Source organism: Nerophis lumbriciformis, linkage group LG19 (assembly GCF_033978685.3).
Source record: "Nerophis lumbriciformis linkage group LG19, RoL_Nlum_v2.1, whole genome shotgun sequence".
NCBI classification, from domain to species: domain Eukaryota; kingdom Metazoa; phylum Chordata; class Actinopteri; order Syngnathiformes; family Syngnathidae; genus Nerophis; species Nerophis lumbriciformis.
Window position 1 is genome coordinate 1,984,910 of NC_084566.2, and position 23,886 is coordinate 2,008,795.

The 23,886-nt window shown below is 37.8% G+C and overlaps 2 protein-coding genes across 5 annotated transcripts in view; both read right to left on the reverse strand.

Annotated features, from left to right (window-relative positions):
- The window catches only part of camsap2b (calmodulin regulated spectrin-associated protein family, member 2b), a 102,787-nt gene extending 87,663 nt beyond the window's left edge, over nucleotides 1-15,124 (reverse strand). For both annotated transcript variants that reach the window (XM_061979745.1, XM_061979744.1), the window contains exon 1: nucleotides 14,690-15,124. In XM_061979745.1, coding sequence (XP_061835729.1) covers nucleotides 14,690-14,819 — 130 coding nt within the window. In that variant the 5' untranslated portion in view covers nucleotides 14,820-15,124. The remainder of the gene's footprint in view (nucleotides 1-14,689) is intronic.
- Nucleotides 15,125-20,912: 5,788 nt separating this feature from the next.
- ticam1 (TIR domain containing adaptor molecule 1) lies at nucleotides 20,913-23,490 on the reverse strand. 3 transcript variants are annotated; one of them, XM_061979919.1, is made up of 2 exons: nucleotides 23,382-23,490; nucleotides 20,913-22,949 (listed from the first exon to the last, which is right to left on the reverse strand). In XM_061979919.1, the coding sequence occupies exon 2, from the start codon at nucleotides 22,859-22,861 to the stop codon at nucleotides 21,284-21,286; it is 1,578 nt and encodes a 525-aa protein (XP_061835903.1). In that variant the 5' UTR covers nucleotides 22,862-22,949; nucleotides 23,382-23,490; the 3' UTR covers nucleotides 20,913-21,283. The 3 variants fall into 3 exon arrangements, with proteins under 3 accessions (XP_061835903.1, XP_061835901.1, XP_061835902.1); XM_061979917.1 differs by lacking the exon at nucleotides 23,382-23,490 and adding an exon at nucleotides 23,097-23,340; XM_061979918.1 differs by lacking the exon at nucleotides 23,382-23,490 and adding an exon at nucleotides 23,093-23,340.
- Nucleotides 23,491-23,886: the final 396 nt, after the last annotated feature.

The window sequence follows — 23,886 nt, forward strand, 5'->3', positions numbered from 1 at the left end:
CAACAAAAGTAAAAGTATTGCTTATTTGCTAAAATGTGCAAAAATAAAGCTAATTTCCAATACAAAAAAGTGTACAGTGTAAACATTTCAACAAAAGTAAAAGTATTGCTTATTTTGCTTAATAACACAACAATGATAGTATGATTAAAGTGAAAGTTAATTGTTCGTTTGTACATAGTATATGTAACTGTTAATGTTGTAAAAGGTATTTGCACAACTAATTAACGTTAGCGTTTGTGACACGTCTTGTGCCGTGGGGTTCTTTCAGGACCGCCAGACGGCTTTACCAGGTTTACAATCTTTTAATTTTACACAAAGTCTTTTCTCTTCCAACTGCGCGGATCGCGCACCTGGGCACGATTGCGGCGTCGCTCCCGGCGCGCCCCGCTTCGCCGCTCGCTCGCCGCCGCCGCCTCTCCACAGCGTTAAAGAGGAGCGCGTCTTTGTAAACACTGAACAGGCACGCCAAACGCGCCTCTCAGAGCGAAACGGTGCTTTAGTTTATGAATTTACAACGCAGATACAAATGACACATTCATGTTTTTGTGTAATAATGACAACGTATACGCATGCGGACGATTGACTTGTTGATGGTGATGGCAAGAACGCTGTCGGGGGTTTTCTTTTCAAATGTTCGTTCATAGCCGTTGTGCTGCTATGATAGGCCATTTCCGCTCGACACAGTGTGCATACAACAACATTATTAGGCCGTTTATTGAAATACTCCCACACTTTTGACGACTTTTGGCGTGCTTTTTTCCCCTCGCTCGCATCGTCTGCTTTGCGCTCCGCCATGACAGTAAAGTAGAGTGACGTAAATATGCGACGCGCCGACGCACAAAAACGGCGTCGACGTATTTACGTAACCGATGACGTCGACTACGTCGACGCGTCGTTTCAGCCTTAATATATATATATATATATATATATATATATATATATATATATATATATACATATATGTATGTACAAAAAATGTTGAGCTCAAGTTTGGACAAGTTGGATTTGTATTCTGTTGCTTAGATTAATTGTTTAACGAGTGTAAATTTATCAAATCCGGGCGGCATCGCGTGCCCGGAGCTTAAAATACATGGACAGAGTTTCTCAAGGCTGCTGCAATAGAGAGCACATGAGTGCACATTGTGTGTGGGTGCCGTTATCTGTGTTTTTTTAATCACATTTTTATTAATGCACACATGTTAAAACTGTAATTTTAATGTTGATGTTGTGCGTTTATTAGGGAAAAAAAATACAATTATGGCAAGCACAGACATTTTTATTGTTTCAACCTATGTCAATCATTTTACTTTAATTATGCATTGAGGCTATAAAGTGTGTTTTATCCGATTGTTCGATTAATCTAACAAACTAATCAATAGATTACTCGGTTACAAATATAATCAATAGCTGCAGCCCTACTATGTTATAGTTTATATTGTTTATTAGTGGAAGAGGATGCAAAATGGCTATTTTGATTAAAAAAAGCTTATGAATACCGTACTAACACACTTATTTTTTTTACGTCAACATCAACAAAGCACACAGCACCTGACTTTGTACTTATTTAAGTAAAATGATACTGCAAAACTTTGCATAGAGATGTGTCATCATTATTCAAGGCAGATTTTGGTGGCAAACCAGGAGTTTTTTTTTATCACTGAATAAAAACCAAGAGAAAATAGCAAATGTGGCCTTTTTCTCCTTTAATTGTTTTGGAATTGTCAACCGTTTTAAAATGCACACCACTGCCACATGTTTGGCTGAGTGCAAAGGAATTCTAATGTTTGTTCTGCAAGTATGGTTCATTTAGTCAAGTATGAACGCCATCATTTAGACCCCATTGTGTGCAACAACAAGTGAACCCGGGCGCTTGAGAGATGGGTCTCGGTCTGTTTGTGAGTGAATTCTGGTGAGGTTTGCTTCTCTAGATCACCACACGGATTGAAGACACGGATCAGTGTTACAATGACAGCATAATCCATCAGAAATGACAAGTATGTAAGAGAGACTTAATTCAAAGTATTGTCTCTGTTCTGCTTTGGCGCTCTGTGTGCCTGACAACAGTGCTGTCTAAAAGTATATTTCAGAAGCCTTTTGTGAAATCTAAGCTAGTAAATATATAAAATCAATCAATGATCAATCAAAGTTTGCTTATATAGCCCTTAATCACAAGAGTCTCAAAGGGCTGCACAAGCCACGGCGATCAGATACCACATCAGGGCAAGAAAAAACTCAACCCAGAGGGAACAACGAGAAACCTTGAAAGGGGCCGCAAATGTGGGACCCCTCTGCCCCCGGGTGACCGGTGAAATGGATGCCGAGTGGAGACAGTTAATAATGTAAGAGTCCAGTCCATAGTGGGCTCAGCAGTGGAACCTCTTGCATGTAGACACGTCGCGACGCAGTGACGTCACCGACTGATGCATATGGAGTGGTCACCCCGGGTCCCGAGTTTATGTGAAAGTCCAGTCCATTGGGAGACCAGCAGAGGATCATCTTGAATGGAGACGTCACTAACTGATGCAAAGAGGAGGCTGATCCGTGGTCTACTGATAACCTCTCCATATATAAATTGATATATATATTAGGGCTGGGCAATATATCGATATACTCGATATATCGCGGGTTTGTCTCTGTGCGATATAGAAAATGACTATATCGTGATATTCGAGTATACGTTCTCAGACAGTTGCTTTTAGCTGCGGGCATCACTCTACGTGCGTTTCTCACTCTTTGTTGTCTCTCCTTCTCACAGAGACTTAAACAAGCGCACCTTCTTACATACGTCACTTACATATACGCCCTCGCGGAGCGGAGAGGTAGCGACATGGGTAACGTTAGCTGTGGTGTGAATGGTAATACGAGAGAAAGAAGGTGCGAATCTGGTAACAAATGAAGGAAGAAGAATTAATTCCCAAGAAAAACAGCACGGGGTCCATCGTCTGGCGGTGGTTTGGCTTTAAGGCTGCAGCTAACGATTATTTTTCTATCGATTAATCTATAGATTATTTTTTAGATTAATCGGTTAATCTATAGATTATTTTTTCGATTAATCTATAGATTATTTTTCCTTTTACCGATTTTATTTTTTATTTAAAATGAAGATGAAAAAATAAATGTTGGCCAGTTTTTTCAAAAGGCATGACTTTTATATACAAAAAAAAAAGTATGGCCACTCAGTCAACATTGACAACAACATGACAAAATATTCTGTAACAATGTAAACATTTAAAACTTTTAACATTTAACAAAATTAAAAGTAGCTTATTTGCTTTTTAATGTGCAAATATAAAAGTAAACATCCAGTGCAAATCTTAATATTCTGCAATAGTATAAGCATTTCTAAAGTAAAAGTATTGCTTATTTTGCTTTAAAATGTGCAAAAATAAAGATAAACATCCAATACAAAAAAGTGCAAAACGAAATATTCTGTAACAGTGTAAACATTTCAACAAAAGTAAAAGTATTGCTTATTTTGCTTAATAACACAACAATGATAGTATGATTAAAGTGAAAGTTAATTGTTGGTTTGTACATAGTATATGTAACTGTTAATGTTGTAAAAGGTATTTGCACAACTAATTAACGTTAGCGTTAAAGAGGAGCGCGTCTTTGTAAACACTGAACAGGCATGCCAAACGCGCCTCTCAGAGCGAAACAGTGTTTTAGTTTATGAATTTACAACGCAGATACAAATGACACATTCATGATTTTGTGTAATGATGACAATGTATACTCACGCGGACGATTGACTAGTTGATGGTGATGGCAAGAACGCTGTCGGGTGTTTTCTTTTCAAATGTTCCTTCATAGCCGTTGTGCTGCTATGATAGGCCATTTCCGCTCGACACAGTGTGCATACAACAACTGTCAAGTGTTTTGCTTTTTTCGCTGTGCTTATCCCACACTTGAAGGGATGTACCAATGCTGAATGTGGCTTCTGGATTTCACTCAAAAGACCAGACCGTAGTTACTTTTTCCTTTTATTTTCCTTTAGTTTGCAACAGTTTTTCCAACCAAGAAACAGCTTCTTTTTTCTTCTTTAGTCTTTTTAGCAGTCTTTAGCAGTGTTAATAGACTTTAGTTTCTTTAGCTGTCATTAGCTGTCTTTAGTAGCCTTTAGTAGCCTTTAGTAGCCTTTAGCTTCTTTAGTAGGTGAAAAACCTTTAAGGACAAAACACCACAAGATTAACATGCTGTAAAAAATCAATCAATTATCAATCCCATAATTTACAACTATTAATTAGCTATCAAACTCTTAACCATTAAACAAGTGCAAGAAAATGGACACATCTTTTCCCTTTAAGTTAAAACAGATTTTAAATAAATTGTCTCAACATAAATGCACCAAGATACATATAAAATACATTTAACACCAGAAACACAATAGATAAATGCAACAGAAAACCCTATATGCAAATACATAAATACCTAACCAATTAACCACCTATTTAGATACATATTTAAAATCCATATTCAATATAAATATATTATTAATTTAGCAGTGAAACACTTAATCTTAAACGCTGTATACTGGTAGAAAAATGCCCCTTTTTCTACGCCCTCACCAACACAGTTAAATCCAACACTTTAAATTGAGCGACTTCACCCTCCTGATGAAGCAAACTGCTCCAACATTTATCAAACTAAGCAAAGAATATCAACACTAAACAACAGTTACATAACACACTGTGTGTATTTAGCCTCCAGACTAAGCACGCTACATGCACACAACCCCCCCTCCCATCTCACCAGCGCAACAGGTGCGCCACACCCACGAAGAGAAATATTAAATCTTACATACTTTTGGCACAACTCTGGGTTATCTGTAATGAACTAAACCTTTTTCCACTCTGCGCTGGCGTCTTTTGTACTCCTTGATTTGACACAGCGGTCTAATTACCGGGCTCGCGCACCAGCAGATGAGACAGGAGCGCGCCGCGTTATACCTGCGCGCGAACGTAAACTGATCGGCTCTGATTTTATAAGCCAACTGGCCGAAATAATGCCGAATTATATACATTTGTTTATTGAAATACTCCCACACTTTTGACGACTTTTGGCGTGCTTTTTTCCCCTCGCTCGCACCGCTCGCATCATCTGCTTTGCGCTCCGCCATGACGGCAGTGTGGCGTAAATATGCGACGCGTCGAAGCATAAAAACGACATCGACGTATTTACGTAACCGATGACGTCGACTACGTCGACGCGTCGTTTCAGCCTTATTTGGCTTCAAGCCGGAATATGTCGAACAGACAACCGTAATTTGTCAAGTGTGGGGCAGAAGCGTTGCTAAAAAAAGTAGCATTACTGCTAATTTGTAGCATCATTTGAAAAGTCACCCGCTAGAGAATAAGGAGTGCTTGAAACTCCGCATGTCAACATCTCCGTTCAGTGCCACACCAACAAAATGCTGAGGCAACCATTTCCACATCAGCACCGTATGAAAAAAATAGTCAACAACAGAAGGAGATAACGTCCGCAGGAACCTACCACATAGCGAAGGATTTGATTTCCTATTATGGAGTTCATTTTTATTTGACACTTATTGAAATATCTTGTGCGACATCATGCACAAAAGTGCACTTTTTAAACTATTGTAGTGGCGTTTTGTACAAAAAGTGCACTTTAATTTAGTGTTGTTTTGATAAGTCATCTTAGTGACATCATGCACAAAAGTGCACTCATAGCTTGTTTTAAAATGTCTCTGACAATCTTGCACTTTCTGTTTTGAAATGACATGAATGTTTGTGCCACTGCTTAGTAACTGTTTAATAAATACAGTTTTGCTAAATTGACTTAGTTGTGATTTCCCTCTCTGCATGAAAGTTTAAAATGAGCATATATTAATGCAGTATGAACAACAATGTTTTAATGTAGACACATAGAATCATCATACTGGTGTGATTATATACATCAAGTGTTCATTCAAGGCTAAGGCAAAATATCGAGATATATATCGTGTATCGTGACATGGCCTAAAAATATTGAGATATTAAAAAAAGGCCATATCGCCCAGCCCTAATATACAGGTAAAAGCCAGTAAATTAGAATATTTTGAAAAACTTGATTTATTTCAGTAATTGCATTCAAAAGGTGTAACTTGTACATTATATTTATTCATTGCACACAGACTGATGCATTCAAATGTTTATTTCATTTAATTTTGATGATTTGAAGTGGCAACAAATGAAAATCCAAAATTCCGTGTGTCACAAAATTAGAATATTACTTAAGGCTAATACAAAAAAGGGATTTTTAGAAATGTTGGCCAACTGAAAAGTATGAAAATGAAAAATATGAGCATGTACAATACTCAATACTTGGTTGGAGCTCCTTTTGCCTCAATTACTGCGTTAATGCGGCGTGGCATGGAGTCGATGAGTTTCTGGCACTGCTCAGGTGTTATGAGAGCCCAGGTTGCTCTGATAGTGGCCTTCAACTCTTCTGCGTTTTTGGGTCTGGCATTCTGCATCTTCCTTTTCACAATACCCCACAGATTTTCTATGGGGCTAAGGTCAGGGGAGTTGGCGGGCCAATTTAGAACAGAAATACCATGGTCCGTAAACCAGGCACGGGTAGATTTTGCGCTGTGTGCAGGCGCCAAGTCCTGTTGGAACTTGAAATCTCCATCTCCATAGAGCAGGTCAGCAGCAGGAAGCATGAAGTGCTCTAAAACTTGCTGGTAGACGGCTGCGTTGACCCTGGATCTCAGGAAACAGAGTGGACCGACACCAGCAGATGACATGGCACCCCAAACCATCACTGATGGTGGAAACTTTACACTAGACTTCAGGCAACGTGGATCCTGTGCCTCTCCTGTCTTCCTCCAGACTCTGGGACCTCGATTTCCAAAGGAAATGCAAAATTTGCTTTCGTCAGAAAACATGACTTTGGACCACTCAGCAGCAGTCCAGCTCTTTTTTTCCTTAGCCCAGGTGAGACGCTTTTCGCGCTGTTTCTTGGTCAACAGTGGCTTTACACGAGGTATGCGGCAGTTGAAACCCATGTCTTTCAAGCGTCTCTTGGTGGTGGATCTTGAAGCACTGACTCCAGCAGCTGTCCACTCCTTCTGAATCTCCCCCACATTTTTGAATGTTTTTTTTTTCACAATCTTGACCAGGGCGCGGTGATCCCTATCGCTTGTACACTTTTTCTGACCACAGTTTTTCCTTCCCTTTGCCTCTCCATTAATGTGTTTGGACACAGAGCTCTGAGAACAGCCAGCCTCTTCAGCAATAACCTTTTGTGTCTTTCCCTCCTTGTGCAATGTGTCGATGGTTGCCTTTTGGACAGCTGTCAAATCTGAAGTCTTCCCCATGTTTGTGTAGGCTTCAGAACTGGACTGAGAGACCATTTAAAGCCCTTTGCAGGTGTTTTGAGTTAATCAGCTGATTAGTTTGTGGCACCAGGTGTCTTCAAAATTTAACCCTTACACAATATTCTAATTTTGTGACACACGGAATTTTGGATTTTCATTTGTTGCCACTTCAAATCATCAAAATTAAATGAAATAAACATTTGAATGCATCAGTCTGTGTGCAATGAATAAATATAATGTACAAGTTACACCTTTTGAATGCAATTACTGAAATAAATCAAGTTTTTCAAAATATTCTAATTTACTGGCTTTTACCTGTATATATATATATAAATAACTTACGCATTCTAATGCAACCCAGCAGACACCATTTTGGATTGGAATATTTGAGTTAAGTCATACAACAATGTCACAAAAGTTTCCCAACAAAGCCTTATGTTCTTTACTGCTTTTGGTTCTTGAGCGCATAGCAAACCACACCAAAACCAGGTAGCTTTTTTACATTTGTACACATGTCAATGCAGTCTCGAAATGTGCACCTAAACTTTGTTTACTTACATAAAACTCAGCCATTTTCTTCTCATTTTAATACTAATTGCATATCTAATTAGGTATTATGCAAATGTATTAATAAATGTTACGCTTAGTATTGGTAGGAATGGGCATTATTATACTACCGGTACATGAAGTTGATCAATAATTGGGAAATGAATACATTGTTACATTTTAAATAGGACGAAAGAATCTCTCTGATTGTTCTGAACTCGTCTTTGAATGCCGATGTTGTAATAAGGAGGTGCCACATAGTGAACATCTGCATTAAATTTCCCATAATAGTTTTTGTTTAGACAGCAAACTACTTAAAGGAAGCAGTGCCTTCAGTTATGTCTTGATTGCTTCAAGACACAATGAATCATTCATCAGTTAAATAGTTATGCCATTGCCGACTAATTAAAAGTAAGGGTTTTGTATACTCGTACTTTCCCCCATTCAAACATACAGTATCTTTTTTTCCAAACTAGGCTGCACAAGCTCTTGGTGACTGTTATGAATTGGGCCACAGTTCTTGCCAACGCTCGGAGCGGAAAGTATGTCACCAGAGGGACGGGGAAAAACCAGGCAGAAGGAACTGGTGTTCTCACATATTTACAGTATTTACCTTGTACGCCTCATCCTTTCATGCTGTCTGCCAAACCAATCACGTGCAGCACATTTTTCTTTTGTTTTGATTGTACACTTCTCAGATTTGTTGCCAAGATTAGTGAGGGCAAGAACTGCTCAAATCTGCTGCAGTAACGGTTCTACTAAAAGTCAACTATGTGTTGAATGTTTAAAACATTGTCTGACGAGACTTTAAAGCAAAAGAAGGAATAACAAATCAATTCAGTTTAAAATAGGGTTGTCAAAGATTCCATTTTAACTCATGTGATAAATCACAAAAAATTATGCATTAAACATGTATAAACGCAAAATAATCACGAAAATTATTTTGAGCGCACATGCTCCTTTACCTTAACCGTGATCAGGTGTAAAAAAAAGTGTGATTAACCTGATTAAAAATAATGATAATTTGACAGCAGTACTTTAAAGCCCAAACTATTCATTTATTTATTAGCCAAATAAGTCAAACAAAGTAATTTGAACAACAGAGTGCCCAGAAATATTGTCTCACTCATTATGTTTACCAACCGTAGCACTGGCTCACGGAAACACAACACAAGAGTGTCCTTGCTGGTCTTAATATTTATACAACCCACTAAAGGACCATGGAAACCTATCATTCTTATAACAAGCCGATAGTGCCATCAACATATTTTTTCCAGCTATTGCTTTAGAATCCAATATCTACACTATGTTGATTCAAATCAAGGCTACTCATTAATTGATAGTTGGTCTATTTTAGGATATCGGTAAGCCAATAGTCAAAGATGGCCCATATAACGGGAAAACAAAGACCGACACATTTTTGTCAAAATTAAAAATACAAAGGAGTGATCGTACCACCCACAAACATAGATCATTAAAAATTAATACAAAACCCAAAACCAGTAAAGTTGGCACATTGTGTAAATGGTAAATAAAAACAGAATACAATGATTTGCAAATCCTTTTTAACTTATATTAAATTGAATAAACTGCAAAGACAAGATATTTAATGTTTGAACTGAGAAAAAAAATTTTTTTTTGCAAATAATCATTAACTTAGAATATAATGGCAGCAACACATTGCAAAAAAGTTGGCACAGGGGCATTTTTACCACTGTGTTACATGGCCTTTCCTTTTAACAACACCCAGTAAACGTTTGGGAACTGAGGAGACACATTTTTTAAGCTTTTCAGGTGGAATTCTTTCCCATTCTTGCTTGATGTACAGCTTAAGTTGTTCAACAGTCCGGGGTCTCCGTTGTGGTATTTTAGGCTTCATAATGCGCCACACATTTTCAATGGAAGACAGGTCGGGACTACAGGCAGGCCAGTCTAGTACTCGCACTCTTTTACTACGAAGCCACGTTGTTGTAACACGTGCAGAATGTGGCTTGGCATTGTCTTGCTGAAATAAGCAGGGGCGTCCATGAAAAAGATGTTGCTTGGATGGCAACATATGTTGCTCCAAAACCTGTATGTACCTTTCAGCATTAATGGTGCCTTCACAGATGTGTAAGTTACCCATGCCTTGGGCACTAATACACCCCCATAGCATCACAGATGCTGGCTTTTGATCTTTGCGCCTGTAACAATCCGGATAGTTTTACTCTTTTGTCCGGAGGACACAACGTCCACATATTCCAAAAACAATTTCAAATGTGTACCACAAAACACTTTTCAACTTTGCATCAGTCCATCTAAGATGAGCTCGGGCCCAGTGAAGGGTTTCTGGGTGTTGTTGATAAATGGCTTTGGCTTTGCATTGTAGAGTTTTAACTTGCACTTACAGATGTAGCGATAAACTGTAGTTACTGACTGTGGTTTTCTGAAGTGTTCCTGAGTCCATGTGGTGATATCCTTTACACACTGATGTCGCTTTTTGGGTTTTGTAGTTAAAGATTGCCCACATAAAAAGTGTGTCTGTATTTTGTTCGTATTTTTGTTTTGCTTGTTTGTATTTTTTGTCAACTGTTAATAGAAACATCAGAGACTTGTTGGTGCGTCTGATTTCAACTGTGTCCTGGAGTTGAATAAAGCTACCATTAAAAAATTATAAACAGTCACCTATTTGTTTGTGACCTTCACCGTTGCACACAAAAGGGAATCATTTTGTCAAAACATGCACTGCAATTCCTGTGCTATCGTTTTCATAGTGGGGCTGTTATTAAACTTTGAGGTCTGGCCACATACATCAGGATGACTTGAAATTTCTCACACAGCTCAACGCGGTCTTACAAAACTGTAACGTTAGGGTGTTTTAGCTCTGTCGCCACGTAACAATAACAACCTTTTTATTTCTTAGAGCCACTTTTACAAAATAAAAAATGGCAGAGAGGTACTGATTTATGTGACCTGTTTTTATAGCTTATTTCAACTCAAACAAAGGGAATAAGCTTGTTATGCCAAATCATTGACAAAATGTCACATTTTCTATTGAAAATGTTCGTCTGCATCTTACATTTCAGTATGCATTTTCTAGTGCAATGTTTTTTTAATCACTATTTGAACTACTTAGAATAAATACATTATTTTGTGCAGCTATTGTCTTTATGCTATTGTGTGTTACTTTGTCATTAAATATGTCTGAATTGAGCAGTTATATACGAATATTGACAGACCCTTTGGTGAGCTTTTTCAAAAAGCCTATTCTACATGTTTTGGGCCTAAGATAAGTGCTAAATTATGTTTTATTTATATATGTATCACAGTGCAGTATTTGTGTGATGATCCGTTGCCCGGATCATGTTTTGTTTTAGTTTAAGACTCCCTTAGTTCTGTTTCAGCACCCCTGAGTTTGTGTTTCTTGGTTGCCATGGGTGCTGATTATTTTCCACCTGCCTCTGATTTGTGTTCGGGACGCTCACCTGCTCCCGGGCACTAATCAGAGAGCTATTTATTCCTGCCTTTCGCCACACTCAGTCTGGCTGTTTTGTTTGCTTCATGCAACATTACGTTGGTAAATCCTAGCTTCTGATTCCTGTTTCTATGCTAAGCTTTTCCGCTAGCTTTTTCCTTAGCTTCCACGCTTTCCTGTACTTTTGTATTTTGCCTGATTTATGGATAATAAATCCTTGTCCTACCTCCACGCTGCCTCCTGAGTTCCATCTGCATCTTGGGGAAACGATCCGCGCATAACCATGCGACCACCCAACCGAAACAATTTGTCTTATTTTCATGACTTCCTTTTCCAGGTTAAGGTTGAACTCTACTTTGTAAATAACAAAACTTCTTCACCGCGACAATCTCAAGCCGACCAACTTTTTGATGTATGTCATCTTCAACTTCTGTCTTATCCATAACACATCCCAATTTCGGTGAGCCTTTACTCGAGCAATGAGGAACGACAGCAGCTGGGAGTAGCATCGGACTTTAAGCTATCAACGAGCTACCAATGGCTGTCAGGCCAAACTTCTTTTGAGGCAACATTAGTAACACAGCTTTGGCTTGAGCGATGTGGAATGACAATGTAGACAAGCAATGCTAACATGGAATGCTATCATGGAATGCTTACATCAAAGCTATCTATCGTAGCTGCGAGGGTCAAGTTGACCATGTTTTTGAAGACCATCCCACGCCGGTGTTTTCACACACAAAAGCCCAGTTCTGACTCAGAGGAATCACTCAGGATGTGACGGAAGACTTCCTTGTATTGGCCGTTTTGTAGTGGTGACGGCCATAACAATGACGCTTGGAGGATACCAGTAAATACTGTAATCTACAGTAGAACACACTCATTCTACTGTAGATAGTCACATTTGAGTGAAAATGTGACTATTATGGGTGTTATTTCATATTTAAAGGGTTCTAATCCTGTTTAAAGTGGTCATATTAAGATGTTTTCCTACATTTAAATCAGGGGTTCCCACACTTTTTGTGCAGGCGAGCTACTTTTCATTTGATCAAGTCGAAGTGATCTACCTCATTCATATATATAATTTGTATTTATTGATTTATGTAAGATATGTTTTTGTTAACAAGTTAAATGTGTTTAATGATAATACAAGCATGTTTATCACATAGAGTATTCCTTTCTTTCATGAAGACAAGAATATAAGTTGGTGTATTACCTGATTCTGATGACTTGCATTGATTGGAATCAGACAGTAGTGATGATAACGTCCACATATTCAAATGGAGGAAAAAAAAACATCCTCTTTTCTGTCCAATACCACATGAAAGTGGTTGGTTTTTGCCATCTTATTTGTCCAGCTTCCCTACTCCTTGTTATACACTTTACAAGAAATACATTGACTGCAAACTCTGTGGCTTGCTAGCTTGTGCACGCTTCTGAGACTCTTATTTTGTTAGCGCAGGCAGGATGAAGCAGGGCTTTTATTGTGAAGACAGGAACTGTGCGGTCGGTGCCGTGAATGTCAATCATGTGACGAAAGTGACGTCTTGGTGAAGAATGATGATGGCTAATTTTTAGGTCTATTTTTTTAATGCCTGGCTGGCGATGGACTGACACACCCTTCGCCATCAACCGCTAGCTCGCGAGCAACGTAATGGGCACCCCTGATTTAAATAATTTCCTTGTGGTCTACATAACATGAAATAGTGGTTCTTTGGTCAAAATGTTGCATTGATTATGTTTTACAGATCGTTTTCAAACTGCTTTCTGACCATCTCTTCAGAATTTTCCGTTTTGCGGGCAGGTCTTATTTATGTGCCTCCACTTCGACTGCGTCTTCTCCTCGCCATCTTTGTTGTATTTCTTAGCACATCCATAGCGGGTCTACTTACAGATCTAAATTCGAACTATACAATACTTTGTATTAGAAATGGCAACAGCGGAGGATGCATGTGAATGTTCGAGCATAGAGAAAAATAAAGAGCTTATTGACTACAGTGCCGGACTACAATTTTCCCCAACCGGTGATGTCACAAGTTGTGCAAATTCCAAACAGCTCATTTGGCGGAAGTATGAAGGAAGGCAAATTATATTTTCCCCATGCCTCCACGGTTTGATTAAAAAAATGTATGCAGATCTCAAATACACAACAGCAGTTACCAATAGGTAAGAACATTTGGTTTTGCATCAAAGGGCCACTTTAGAACATTTATTTAGAAGGTCAGTAACAGTTTTTGTATGCTCTAACTATGAAGGTATTCGATATAATAATAAAAATCCTATTTTGCTGTAATTCGTTTGTCTTTGCCCCAATTGGCTCCACTGAACGTCGACAAGACCAAGGAGATCATCGTCGACTTCAGGAGGCACCAGTCCAGCCACACTCTACTCTTCATCAACGGCACAGCAGTGGAGATAGTAAGCAGCACCAAGTTCCTGGGGGCGCAGATAACTGACAACATGACCTGGTCCCTACACACCGGAGCAATGGGAAAAAGAGCTCAGCAGCGCATGCATTTTTTGCGTCGGATGAAAAGAGCACAGCTCCCTCCCCCCATTCTCACCACATTCTACAGAGGCACTATAGAGAGCCCGCTGACCAAATGCATCTCTGTCTGGACTGGAGCCTGCAGTGCCTCAGACTGGAAGTCTCTGCAGAGAGTGGTGAGGACGGCAGAAAAGATCATCAGGACTCTTCTTCCTTCAATCCGAGAAATTGCAAAAAGCCGCTGCCTGACCAAGGCTCAGAAAATCTTTAGAGACTCCTCCCACCCCCACCAAGGGCTGTTTTCACTGCTGGACTCTAGAAAGAGGTCCCTCAGCCTCCGTAGCAGAACCTCCAGGTTCTGTAATAGCTTCTTCCCTCAGGCCATAAGACTCTTGAACGCATCATAATAATCCCTAAATTCCCCCCAAAAATGGATTAACTCGCTGGACTATAAAGACAATATAACATACATCCATAAACGTGGGGGCATATGCAAAAGTGCAATATATTTATCTGTACAGTAATCTATTTATTTATATCTGCACCTTATTGCTCTTTTATCCTGCATTACAACCAGCTAATGCAATTACATTTTGTTCTTATCTGTACTGTAAAGTTCAAATATGAAGTCTAAATTAATCGCGATAAACGAGGGACGACTGTACATGTTAACGGACAAGTTATGGCACTACTTCTGTGACAAGAAAGTGTGTCTAAATAATTAATTACATGATCAGTAAACTAATAATCCCATATCAGGGGCTAATGTAGTGGGTTTGACCTATGACCTTTCAGGAAGGGTCCGCAATTCAGCCAGAAATCCAGGAACCACGAGTGACATTCCGTGTGATACGTGTAGAATGGCACTTAAAGAGTGACTTACCAGAGCCAAAGGCCTTGGCCACCAGCCAGGTCAAGCTGCAGGTGATCTTGGCCCTGATGACGTCATAGTGGTCGAAGCTCCTGACGGCAGGGACGATGAAGGTCCGTCTCATGCCGCTATCATCTCCCATCTTCTTCGCTGCCACTGCGGCAGGGCAGGAGGACACCAGGCCAGTCCGGAATTCCTCCGGAGTCAAAATGACAACATTCTCCCTCCAGAATGTGAAGATAAACCTTCCGATGTTCACATCACTCTCGCGTCCTGCAGCTGGAGTTTAGTCCATTCCCGAGCAAAAACATCCATGGGGGGAAAAAATACGTCGCTGGGATACGTTCGAGTCAGAAAGAAAGTTTGAAACAAAAATGGGCGTTTGTGTCCATGTTGCTTCTTCTTCTGGCTATTTCCTCCCTCGCTTCTCTCGCCGAATCTGCTCTGCGTTTTTCTCGCTTCAAAGAACCCAGCGGAGAAGGCTTCAGTGCGCATGCGCGGTCCACCCACCTTTTTCATCCTTTCTGACTCACGAGGAGTGAAATAAATTATACTGTATATTTTTTTTTAATATTTTTAAATATTATTTCAAAATGTTTGTATTTGATGTATACCTGATACATCAAACATATATATATAATTACATACTATGTATATAATTGTATATTATATTTTATATATATATATATATATATATATATATATATATATATGGATTAGATTATACTAGAAACATCTTTACATTTAATTTAATACATTTTTTTAAATAATTGAATTTTAATTTTGTTTTTGAAATAAATTATACCGTATATTTTTTTAATATTTAAAAAAAATATTTCTAAATGATTGTATTTGATGTATACCTGATACATCAAATACAAACATTTAATATTTTTGAAATATTTGAAAAGTGTATTAAATTAAATGTAAAGTTGTTTCTAGCATAATCTAATCCATATATTTTAATAATTGAATTTTAATTTTGGTTTTGAAAAAAATTATATTGTATACTTTTCAAATATTTCAAAATATTAAATGTTTGTATTTGATGTATCAGGTATACATCAAATACAAAAATTTAGAAAGAATATACAGTATAATTTATTTCAAAACCCAAATTAAAATTCCATCCATCCATCCATTTTCTACCGCTTATTCCCTTTTGGGGTGGCGGGGGGCGCTGGAGCCTATCTCAGCTACAATCGGGCGGAAGGCGGGGTACACCCTGGACAAGTCGCCACCTCATCGCAGGGCCAACACAGATAGACAGACAACATTCACACTCACATCCACACACTAGGGCCAATTTAGTGTTTCCAATCAACCTATCCCCAGGTGCATGTCTTTGGAGGTGGGAGGAAGCCGGAGTACCCGGAGGGAACCCACGCAGTCACGGGGAGAACATGCAAACTCCACACAGAAAGATCCCGAGCCTGGGATTGAACCCAAGACTACTCAGGACCTTCGTATTGTGAGGCAGATGCACTAACCCCTCTGCCAATTAAATTATTTTAAAAAAAATATTAAATTGAATGTAAAGATGTTTCTAGTATAATCTAATCCATATATATTGTATATGTATATATACAGTATATATATACAGTATATATATATATATATATATATATATATATTATATATATATAATACAATATACAATTATATATATAATATGTAATTAAATATATATGTTTGATGTATCAGGTATACATCAAATACAAACATTTTGAAATTATATTTAAAAATATTTAAAAAATATACTGTATAATTTATTTCAAAACAAAAATTAAAATATTATATATATATATGGATTAGATTATGCTAGAAAGAACTTTACATTTAATTTAATAAAAAAAATTTAATAATTGAATTTTGATTTTAGTTTTGAAATAAATTATACTGTATATTTTTCAAATATTTTTAAATATTATTTCAAAATGTTTGTATTTGATGTATACCTGATACATCAAATACAAACATAAATATAGTATATAATTATATATAATATACATATATACTGTGTGTATATATATATATATATATATATATATATATATATATATATATATATATATATATATATATATATATATATATATATATATATGTATATATATATATATAATATTATATATAATTATATATTGTATTCATAATTATATATATATATATATATACTATATATATATATATTAATATTAAATGAAGTGGTGGCCCCGCCATATCATTTTATGTGGTCTGCCACATTATTTCAATTGGCCCGCCATGTGATTTATGTGGTCAGTCACAACATTTAACATGGTCCGCCACGTCATTGTATTTGGCCCGCAAAAGGCTAGGAATAATGAATTACTTTCTGGCTAAATGTATATTTGTTCTTTTAATTTGAAAAAAAAAAAATGCACTACACGCAATTGCATATGTTCAACACTTTAATATTGTCTGATCATGCAATAAGATGTTTAAAGTATTTTTTGTTTGGTTATCAAAAATCAATACTTAATTCATCAATCCTAATTAAAAACAGTTGCGTAAGCAAATTATATAACACGGCTATTATACGTTTGAAATCACATTTTATTCAGTGTTACAAAAGGCCCTCTGAGGTAAGTCATAATTGCAATGTGGCCCTCAACAATATCAAGTTTGACATCCCTAAACTACACTATTTAAACCAATATTAAATATTCATCTGCAAAAAACTAAACAAAAACAATAGTAATATTGACATACAAATAAAATAGAAACATGGTGTGTGTCCGAAAAGAAGCAGGAAAAAGAAAAAGCTGTGCCCCATCACGCAGATAAACTAATCGGTAATCATCAATACAATACATAATCACCTCATACTTGAAAGTATTAGGTATAATAATAGATATAAGAATTAATTTATTTAAATATTTCACATAAACTCACAATATAAAACCCTTTATTAATTGAATAAAAAAATTTGAAAAATCAAAGAGTATATAACATATTGGTATTTTTAGTTCCCTAGTGTGTGAATGTGAGTGTGAATGTTGTCTGTCTATCTGTGTTGGCCCTGTGATGAAGTGGCGACTTGTCCAGGGTGTACCCCGCCTTCCGCCCGATTGTAGCTGAGATAGGCTCCAGCGCCCCCCGCGACCCCGAAGGCATTAAGCGGTAGAAAATGGATGGATGGATAGTTCATTTAGCAATTTCCATGCTTGAAAATGCTTAATTTAGGGCAATTTTTTTGTAGAATACGCTTAAAAAAATTTAAACTGAAACAAAAACAATCTGCGATGTGGTGAGAGAAGGCTGTACATAATGTTCAACTCTTTATTTAATGAATCACAAATGTTGGTGCATTTGCAAACAGCTAAAATTATGAACAAATACTTTTTTTTACAAAAGAATGTACAACAATTCTGCTCAACAAAAAAGTAGAAATTAATCACAAGGGAAATTGTTACTTAAAACATTTGAATGCACATACAACACATAAAACATTTAGTATATTAAATTATGGAATTAATTAAGCAAATAAGTCAAACAATGTATTAATAAGATTCAATTTAAAGAGAGAAAACTCAAAGTGTTTACAAGGTACAAGGACGAAGAATCATCATCATCATATTAAAACAAAATCCAACTACAATGAAATTAAATGTTCTTTTGTGTCAATACATTATTTTCTTCATTGCCAGAATAGATTTTCAATGCCATAAATATTTTGTTTCAATACACAATATTTAAAGCCAACCATAAAGTTTAACACTGAAAATAAAAGTATACAACACTGAATACTAAAATAATGACAAATAAAAGGAAGAGAACTGTCACTAAAAAAGACGGCCAAAAAAGGGCAAATCTGAAGAATAACATTGACTGACACATCCTAGTATAAAATGAAATAAAATGTGATTTGTTTTTAAATGGAAACTTTTTCAGTGTCGACAAATCATTTTGTACACTGCTCGAATTGTACTTTTAAATGGCAAAACTGTAAAATTGTAAGTTCAAAACAGAAAGTTAGACTTGATAAACAATGACACGGAAAAGAAAATACTGAATACTGAAAACAAGATAAATGCCACTGGGAAAAAGATAGACACAAAAGGGGAAATCTGAAGCTTGGCATTTAAAGGGATCATCTGAAAAATATCCAAATTAAGAGCGTCATATTTAAAGTCAATCAAACCTTTTTTCCATGTCGATACATTTTCTACATTACGTAGATTTATTTTTAAAAAGCCCCAAACAAACTTGATAGAAATTTTCTGCTTTAAAGATGTTTGGGTTTGTAAAATTTTAAATAGTTTTTTTTTTTTTAAACTGCATGTGCATATCTGAAGCTCTCTGGTGCCACTCGAGGAAGCAAATATCAAATGTTTCAAAACCTCTGTTCCGCATCATAATCAGTGAGTGATATAAAAAAAAAATGGAAATTCGATTTTAATATACTTTATTACCTGTTTTGCAATGAACAATTAATCATTGTTGATTATTTTTTCTTCCTTTAGAATAAAGTTCAAGGCTGGATGTAGTACTTAAAAACGCCACAAAGGGCAGTAACGAAACATCATGGGGTCAACCTGCCTTAAAACACTACCGAAGAAAAAAGAGGCGGAAGTTAGTAAAACAAATAATGTGAGTAAGGTCAGTATATTTTCTCGTACGGTTGTTGTTGTTTTTTTTAACTCTCTTATAGTTTCCTGACCATAAAAGAAACGTGTTAATTGTGCTTGCTAAATATAAACAAATACGTTAGAGGCGGTTAGCATTGCTAATCAGAGTGGACACTAGTAGGTGCTAATAGTGACACTGTGTATCACTGCCTCTCCATCTTGTTCGTGTATTAAGCAATCATTTGTGATTTAGTCAGTGATGTAGTCCAATTGTGGTCAGCTTAGTCACAATACAGCATTCATGTAACCCAAGTGTGGGAAAAAAACTGTTTTTAACCATATTGTTTATTTTCTAGTGCAGACATCCAGCAGCTAATGGAAAGCAAAACAAGAAGATGCACCCTCTTGAACAAGATGATCAACTTGACTCACCTTCCTCAACTTTAAAGGGAAAGTATTTTATATTAATCTAGATTCTAGAGCAGATCTGGGCAAAATACGGCCTGCGGGCCACATGCGGCCCATTAAGATGTACAATCCGGCCCGCCGGACGTTCTACATAATTTTGTTGGACCTTTAACATCAAAACTGTAGCCGCCATTATGATGTGCAGTGCTGTTTTTAAATGACCGTAAGTTTTGAACTATAGAAAGTATTTAAATGTTCGTAATCTGCGCTTTTGAGTGTTTTACGAGTTATTGCGGTAATATACGTCACAGGAGCTCAGAGAGGAACGAAGCAGAGTGGGCGGGGTTGGTTTTTGGAGCAGCCTGCCTGAAACGCATGTGTCAGGAACAGATTTTTACAACAAATTTCTGCAGAACAGTGATATTATATCTTATTGTAGGTTTGTATTACCCTTTGCATTCATATTTTGCTGTTTGTTACATTTTTGTTGTGTTTTGCTTGATTGTAAAAGATGTCTATGGAGGAGCTGGTCTGAGAAGTAAGAGGAGCGATGTTCATATGTTGTTAATATTCAGTGTTTTATTGTTCATAGTTAATATTGTAAATCCCACTTTCTTTCTTTTCATGTACATTTTGGGTGTCCCATTCAGTAAAAAACTGTAAAATTCTATTCCGTTTTTTTGAGGTGGTCTGTCATAACGTCTTTAGAATTCTATCGGACATTGTGACTTTTGGTATTGGTGTTCCTGGAAAAAAAGGCACCCAAACACACATACTGTACAACAGATTTTTACAGCTAAATGTTTATATATCATTTATACACACATACACATTGGCCCCCCAGACACATTTTTTCTCTCAATGTGGCCCCTGAGTCAAAATATTGGCCCAGCTCTGTTCTAGAGGGAGAATGACAATACACCACTTTTAGGATTTACTAGACAATGCTAAAATTATTTGTGCACTCTCATGCTTACAAAAGGCAAAACCTTAAACCTGCACAAAGGACCACACTTTCAGACCATAAATAAGAACACATACTTAGGTAACTTTATCTTAATTCAATTTAAGTTCTCTATATGAGAACACGGACTAACTCCTGATGACACATAAGAACACACAGGAGGGGAAAACCTGTCCAATGTGTTACAGGCAGCATTTAAAATTGGCACTGCACATACCGTTCCTGGAGAAACACACATGAATTGAAAACAACAGAGCTTTTCATTGTTCTTGTTTATTTAACTGAATAAAATGCACCTTGTAACACATGTCAACCATGTGTACCCATCTCTTAATGAATGAACCCTTGTTAAATGGTAAATTGGATCTGAAATAAATTAATACCTTATTTTATAATCAAGAATAGATTAAAAAGAAGGCATACAGAAGAACTGCTATACCCCCTAGTGTTTGTGACATGTTTCTGCAGGAACATGAAGAAACATGTAACCACACATTGGCCAATAGATGGCAGTGTCCAGCTAAACATTCACCTAGTGACAGTCTCGATATACATATATACACACCTTGGTGATAATACAGTCCTTTTAGTGTTTAAAAAGCAAAATATTATTTCTGAAATAAGTTGTATACTGATTAGCATTTATTTCCTCGTTTCTTTAACAGTTGAAATGTCATTTGCTTCACACCCACGGCAATCTACTGTCATTTGATTGTTGTTACCAATGATAATACAGCGACTATGGTCAATATGAGTATTTGAATACACACTGGGAAAGCCCACTGAGTTGTCGTGGATGTTGAGTTTTCCAAACTTATGTGCTGCTTCCTGCCTCTGTGTTCTCTGCTCTCCTGACCAAATTATTTTCTGTCTATTGATTTTTGCTAATGAAAAAACCTTTTTTATTTTTTTCTCAGAGCATTTGCTCTCCTCAAGGGGAACCAAATTCTGTAGCACCGCAGACCATCTATGTCTGGGCATTTGGTTTTCCTTTGGTATCAAAGGTATGACTGTATTGTACTTGTGTACATTGTTAATGGAGTGTGTCAGGGCCGTGTGGGTCTTCACCTCCAACATGCGTGTGTTGAAGTTTTGAGTGAGCAGCAGCAGAGTGAATGCGGAGTTGTTGATCGCATCCTCTACACACTTTAGGGTGCTCTTTCCAGGTATGGCAAAGTCCTCAGAGAAAGTTGCACCCTTATAACCGATCATAGTCTCGAGGTCCAGCTTCAGGAGCTCTGCTACTTCAGCATCTTCTGGAGCATGTAAGATGACAAATGAGTAAAATATGGCCTCCTCATCCTCCTCTTGTGCACTCTTCTGTTGAACGTTGCTTGTTGCAGAAGTGGTCGGTGTGATTCTTTGGTTCGGAGGTTCTTTCTTATTGAAATCCTCATCCTTTCTGTGCTCCCTTTCAGATGCCACATCCATCGTTGAGTCTTCATGGACAGGTGGTTCACTGCTCCTTGGCTGTGACCACACAGATGAGAGGTGAGATTGCTCAGTAGAGTTGCTGTCTCTCACGGTAGGCGTAATTAGGCTTTGTTCAGGGTTTCCTGGGGTCATTTTGGCCTCTTCGTACGGGACCGTCCGGGGCAGGCTGATTTCTAGATGAGTGGGAAATGAAAGCTCAGAACAGCTTGTCTGCAGTGAGCTGGCAAAGTCTTGGGCCTGGTTTGTAACCTCTTCATCCAGGCTGTTGGGGCCATCATGATAAGAGCCCGATTCGAGGTCTCTGGAGGAGCACAGCCACACAGCAATCTCAGGCCCACACACATCTTTAGCTTCCTCTCTGAGCTGATCATGTAACAGACCCTCACCTTCACTAGAAAGAGCCCTCTTGTAGGCCAGATTCCTTAACAGCGGATCGCACAGTCTGTGCTCGGACAGAATTTTAAAAACACGAGCCAACGCAGCCAAAGATTCTCTCGTTAAGTGGCTGGATTCACCACAGAGCTCCGCAAAGTCTTCTAATCTATCCTGGCTCTTCTTCCATAGATCAGCCACATGCTTGGCGAGGTTGTTGTCCTCCAGCAGGCAGAGTTTGTCCAGAGCTTCTTCTTTACGAAGAACAATCAAACATAAGGCATGTACGATATTCTCTTCTGGAGAATCCCCAAGGTGAAATGTCAGGCTCAACACTTGCTCCGGTGAGACGCTGACCAGTAAGTCATAGACATCCCTCAGGCCTGTGCCGTCAGATACCTCCTCTTGATTCATTTTTTTCTTTCCTTAGCAATTGCGCAGAAAAATACGCTTCCTTGTTTGTTGTTAAATGTGGTGCACCATTTCCAAATCAGGCTGGTTTCTAAGAGAGAATAATAACATTAGAGACAAACATTCAAATGAAACGTGAAGACGCAGCTTGAATGCGACTTTGAATTATTTGTACATGTTAACCTTTGAGCAGGTTCCCTATTGAAAAATTAACAAACACATGTTGGAAGTTACCCACTCGCAGGGAGTTCTTGACTTTGGAATCAGGAAGTGCCCCACATTTCGACGACTCAGCTCAGTTAAGACACCCTCTGTCTTTTGCTGAGAAAACTTGTTGCTGATTCTCATTTAAAATCAATAGTTTTAGAAGAATCCTCTGGCGGAGAGGCCAATGTTTTTTTCACCAGCTTAGCTCTACGTTTGCTAGCAGCCGCACCAATGGAAGCTCACGTCATGATGTCATAAATGACAAGGTAGGGCAGCTCTCGATGGACAAAAAACAAAAGCAGGAAGCAGAGTTCACCTTTGCAAACATGTCGCCTTCTCTCTTAACTTTGTAAACATTCCTGTCTAGCGCTGCCTTTGCGTACAATAGGCTCGGCAAAGGAATTCTGGCACTGCACCCCCACTCCGCCGAGAGACGAGTGTATTTTTATCCACGGAGGAAACCTCCAACCCTGTATTTACCAGGGGTGGGATCACACTAAGCAGAGTGCAAACCAACCACCATCAATTCCCTCAGTACCGTGCAAGACAGAGAGGCTCTCTGTTAGGGCTGCAGTCTGATATGTTTGCTGTGCGACCACTTCTGAGGCCTTACAGTAACCCTATAGGAGAAGCGGTTTTCATGCCTTCCATAAATACTGCAATTGTAGAGTTGCTATATTTATGTTCTCTTACAGAATACAGTATCACTATTGAGTTGAGCTATAAAGTGCATGCCTCCCCAAGCCACAGCATTACTGGACTGTTGCCACAACACGCCATACAATTAGGTATGGCTTACCTACTTGCACTTTGCATAGTAT